This window comes from Gossypium hirsutum, chromosome A06, assembly GCF_007990345.1.
Source record: "Gossypium hirsutum isolate 1008001.06 chromosome A06, Gossypium_hirsutum_v2.1, whole genome shotgun sequence".
NCBI lineage: Eukaryota > Viridiplantae > Streptophyta > Magnoliopsida > Malvales > Malvaceae > Gossypium > Gossypium hirsutum.
In genome coordinates, this window is record NC_053429.1 from 9,149,332 (window position 1) to 9,154,127 (window position 4,796).

Genomic DNA, 4,796 nt, shown 5'->3' on the forward strand with positions numbered 1-4,796 from the left:
CATATATTCTCTATCAATGCTTCAAGATTAGTTAAAATGGATAATCTTTGATTTATTCAAACCTTACCCTAAATATATATATATATTTGACAAGTCTTTATATGTTAATTTTTAGAATTATTTTTATATTTTATTTATTTTTAATACTTGTATTTTTTTAATACAAAAAATAAAAGTATACTAACTATAATTTTTTTCTATAAAATTTTAAAACTCTAAATTCGTAAACCTTAAAATTATAATACCATAAACTTTTAAATTCTAAACACTAAACCATAAATAATGAATCCCAAAATTTTATCCACCCTTAAACCTTAATCTCAAACCTAACCCTTAATCTAACATTTTTATCTAAAACCATAAACCTTAAAAATCTAAATCTACCATTTCATAAACCGTAAACCTAGTTAAACAAAAATAATCCATAAACCTTGTGTTAATATTTATTATATAATATTTTTATTTAAGCTTTAATACATTAATATTTCCACCAAGTTTACCATTCATAGCGAAACACAATTTTGCGTCCTCCATACGTGCCCTCCGATAATTTATATGTCTGCTGAGATTTGTGTAACTTTTATTTCCTGTCATCGATATTTTCTTTTAACACGTGAAATCTGAAAAGTTGCTAAAAAATTCTTATTGATATGAAACTACCTCTTCTCCATTTTCCATATCCTCATTATATTTGGAGCTTTCGTTTTTTTTCCCCATTACAAGCCCTATTCTGCTGCGATCTTCTCCCATAACTCATGACTTTTATTCTCTTTGGTTATATATATTTATTTCTTCTCTATTTCTTTATTTTGAGCAAACAATCTTCCACGCGTTTATGGATACAATGTCACTGTAAGTTTTGCATCACAACTGGTCCAAGAAACCGACTTTCAATTCACTACTTGAAAATTTTTATTTAACAATTATAATGATTTCGGATTTCTCTTTTTACTCTTATTCTTTTTCAAACTTGGTCTATAGTTTCGTATTTCCATTTGTAAAATATAAGATACTATACAAGAAAATAGGGAAGAGTAAAGAAAAGCTCATGGTGGTTTAATGGAAATTAATTCATATAAAAAGGTTGAAAGTTGAAACAAGGATAAGAGGATAAGTTGATCAATAAGACAATTGCTCAGAGTGACTTTAGGGAACTAGAGAATTGATTCTTTCTCCAGCATTTTTCAGAGCATTTAGAGGAGATCTCTTCCTATCTGTTAATATGACGTGGTAGAATATACATTCAGTCCCACTAACTGTATAAAAGATCATCATGGACGTGTATTATGGAACTTTATCAATACAAGGTTGTTTTACATAGATACACTCCTCATTGTTTTAGAAATACATTCACACTAGGAGAATGTTCACACTCAAATACATGTGCCTTCTTCTGAGTTGAACGGATGGCATGTGAAGGTACTACTTCAAAAGGAGTCTATGCCCAATTCAATGATGCATTTGGTACTAACACATGTCCCAACAGTGTTGGGTATAACAAAACTATTTTCTAATTATTCAAGATTCAAATTAAAATAAAATTTATAAATATAAAAATTATATTTTTTAATAAATTAATAATTCTATTAAAACTTTTTTTAAGAATATTAAAATATCAACAACTCGAATTGCGTACACGTGCATTTATTAGGAACCCGTGCTCTTCTTTATAATTGGATGATTATGGAGAGAGTTAGCAAAGCCTTTCTCAAAGCAATGACTATGAACTCAGAGTTAGCAAAGCTAGGAAGCTCACTCCTGGTGCCTAGTGTCCAAGAGTTAGCAAAGAACCCATTGAAAGAAGTTCCACCTCGATACGTACGCACTGATGAAGACTCTCCCATCATATCTCGCACAAATCCGTTGCCACAAGTTCCTGTCATAGATATGCAGAAGCTATCTTCCAAAGAAGAACTGGAGCAGCTGCATTATGCATGCAAAGAGTGGGGTTTCTTCCAGGTACTTGTTTGTTTACTCCCAGTCGTAGCTATCTGCAGGTTGAAATTAAGTATCAGGAAAAATACTATTGACTGAGATTTGGCAGCAGGGTATGAGATTTTCGAGTTAGAATTTTAAACATGGAACTGTTTTGCAGTTAATCAACCATGGAGTGAGCCCTTCATTGGTGGAAAAAATGAAGATGGAGACCCAAGAGTTTTTCAATCTTCCAATGGAGGAGAAAAAGAAGGTTTGGCAAAAACCAGATGAACTAGAGGGATATGGACAGGCCTTTGTTGTGTCCGAGGAGCAGAAGCTTAACTGGGGAGATATGTTCTATATGATCACTCTTCCAACTTATTTAAGAAAACCTCACTTGTTCCCTAATCTCCCACTCACCTTCAGGTTCTTTTTCTGCATCTGTCAATGACTAATAGTATCCCTTTTATTGATGGGTAAATAATTTATTGTTCTCTTTTCTTTCAATATTAATTAATTGCAGAGAAACCTTGGAAGCTTATTCTGTAGAACTGAAATATCTTGCCATGAAACTGTTAGAGGTTATGGGAAAAGCTCTAGGGATGGACCCTAATGACTTGAGAGTGTTGTTTGAGGAAGGGCACCAAGGGATGAGGATGAACTACTATCCCCCATGTCCACAGCCAGAGCTTGCAATTGGTCTCAACTCCCACTCTGATGCCGTTGGCCTCACCATTCTACTCCAGATCAACGACATGGAAGGCCTCCAGATAAGGAAAAATGGGATTTGGGTTCCGATTAAACCACTTCCAAACGCATTTGTGATCAACATCGGAGACATCATGGAGGTAATTATTAATTTATGTCCACCAACTTCTACTCCATAGTAAGCAGCAGATTAATAGGATTGGTTGTACCAAGTTTGCAGATTGTTTCCAATGGGATTTACCGAAGCATTGAGCATCGTGCGACAGTGAACTCAGTTAAAGAAAGGGTTTCAGTTGCTACATTCTACAGCCCCAAATTGGAGGGGGATATGGGTCCAGCACCAAGCCTGATTACCCCACAAACTCCATCACTGTTCAGGAGAATAGGCGTTGCTGATTACTTCAAGGGTCTTTTCTCCCGCGAGCTCCACGGGAAATCCTATTTGGATGTCTTGAGACTTCAAAACGAGGAAATCAATAAAAATTAACATTAAACCTGGAAAAATCATACGAAAATTAAGAGTTCATATTTCATATAATTATAGATAATTCTATATAGAATGAATTAAAATGTCACTTTATTATGCTTTTATAAAAAAAAAAGTGACGGTTTGTATAATAATTTATTATGAAGTTTTGGCATAATTGACAAAAGAAAATATTCCAAACTTTGAAAGTTGAGTTTCAAGTCCCATATTGTTATGTATATGTCTTACTTTTATCATGTGTATGTTACATGTGGGTTTTGTAAAAAGAGTAGTTTATTTTTATCGTGTATTGTATTAATTGAATTTTAGATTGTAATTAGTTGGACATATATTTATATTTATATTGAATTTATTTTAATTTTAAAAAAATAATTTACTAATAAGTGTATTTATTTTTCGTTAAATTTACATGTGAGATATTTTAAAAAAATATATAAGATTAGTTTTTCCATGACTTGATGTGTTTTATGCAAAATAATAAATATAATTTAAATTTATTAATTATTTTGGTAAATAAAATGCTTTGTAAGTCAATTTTTTTTCTCTTTTCTTTCAACAAATTAAGCATAATAATTGTAGCGACGTAAAACAAATTTTAATTAGTTTCGCTTGGTCGCTAATTGTGGCGATTTATTAAACATTTGAAAACCAACTTTCGATTTTATTAACAAAGGGAGTCGCCACCGATCCTTTTTTATAGGTGTGATCGGACACCTAATAAAATTATTTTAAAACAAAAAGAAGGCCAAATTTAGGTCTACGTGAAAGTCCAGAGAAAAATTGGGGTTCGGGAGTCAGTTACGCGCGAGGAAGGTATTAGCACCCTCGCGACGCCCAAAATTGGTATCTCATAAACATGTGTTAACTTGATTTTCAAAAATACGAGTTCAATATAATATTTAATCGTGATCCGATTGAAAAATGAGAATTTTTAGTTTTCGATTTTTTTAGAAAGGGTGTCCCGTTTTTTAACACAAGCCGACGAATTTCACCCAACATAGCGATGAAATCGATGGCTTAATATTAAATCGGTACATTGCCTTATTTTTGAAATTAATTAAAACATGAGAAAAAATATTCCTAAAGTGAGAAATTAAAAATAGATAAAGGACGCAAAAAAATGATATCATTAATGAAAAATATTAACATGGAATACTAGAATATTAGAATAACAATAATAATGATATTTACAAAATAAAAACAAATCATGTACTAATAATAAAATAGGAAAAATGATATATTTGGTAATAATAATATAAAATAATAATATGTACATAAAAATACATATATATATATATATATGCATATAATAAAAGTATCTAATAATAATAATAATATCTACAATAAAAGAAAATATTAGGAAACGTACATAAAAATATATACATAAAAAATTTACAACAATAATATAAAATAATGATATGTGCAAAAATATATATATACATATGTACATAAAATATACACTAATATAATAATAGTTATAATAATACTAGCAATAGTAATAATTTGTAATAATAATATATACACAATATGGTATTTAAAATATATATATGTATATAATAGTATTTAAGAATATATACATAAGAAATATATAACTAATGGCATTAAAAATATATACATAATATATATAAAATACCTAAAAAAAGAAGGGGGAAAGAAGAGAGAAGGGAGGGGGGAAAGGAAATCC

At 30.3% G+C, this 4,796-nt stretch overlaps 1 protein-coding gene across 1 annotated transcript; it reads left to right on the forward strand.

Moving 5' to 3' along the window:
• Positions 1 to 1,632: 1,632 nt before the first annotated feature.
• LOC107962565 (protein SRG1) lies at positions 1,633 to 3,470 on the forward strand. The gene is made up of 4 exons (XM_016899001.2): positions 1,633 to 1,959; positions 2,096 to 2,343; positions 2,441 to 2,765; positions 2,846 to 3,470. Exons 1-4 carry the CDS (start codon positions 1,678 to 1,680, stop codon positions 3,110 to 3,112), a joined length of 1,122 nt encoding a protein of 373 aa, XP_016754490.1. The 5' UTR covers positions 1,633 to 1,677; the 3' UTR covers positions 3,113 to 3,470.
• The last annotated feature ends 1,326 nt before the right edge of the window (positions 3,471 to 4,796 follow it).

What these genes read in the sequence shown, in the direction of transcription:
- LOC107962565 (XM_016899001.2), top strand. Translation starts at nt 1,678, where the DNA reads ATGATTATGGAGAGAGTTAGCAAAGCCTTTCTCAAAGCAATGACTATG. An exon ending in AAGAGTGGGGTTTCTTCCAG is followed by an intron (nt 1,960 to 2,095) that starts GTACTTGTTTGT and finishes ACTGTTTTGCAG; the next exon opens with TTAATCAACCATGGAGTGAG. An exon ending in AATCTCCCACTCACCTTCAG is followed by an intron (nt 2,344 to 2,440) that starts GTTCTTTTTCTG and finishes AATTAATTGCAG; the next exon opens with AGAAACCTTGGAAGCTTATT.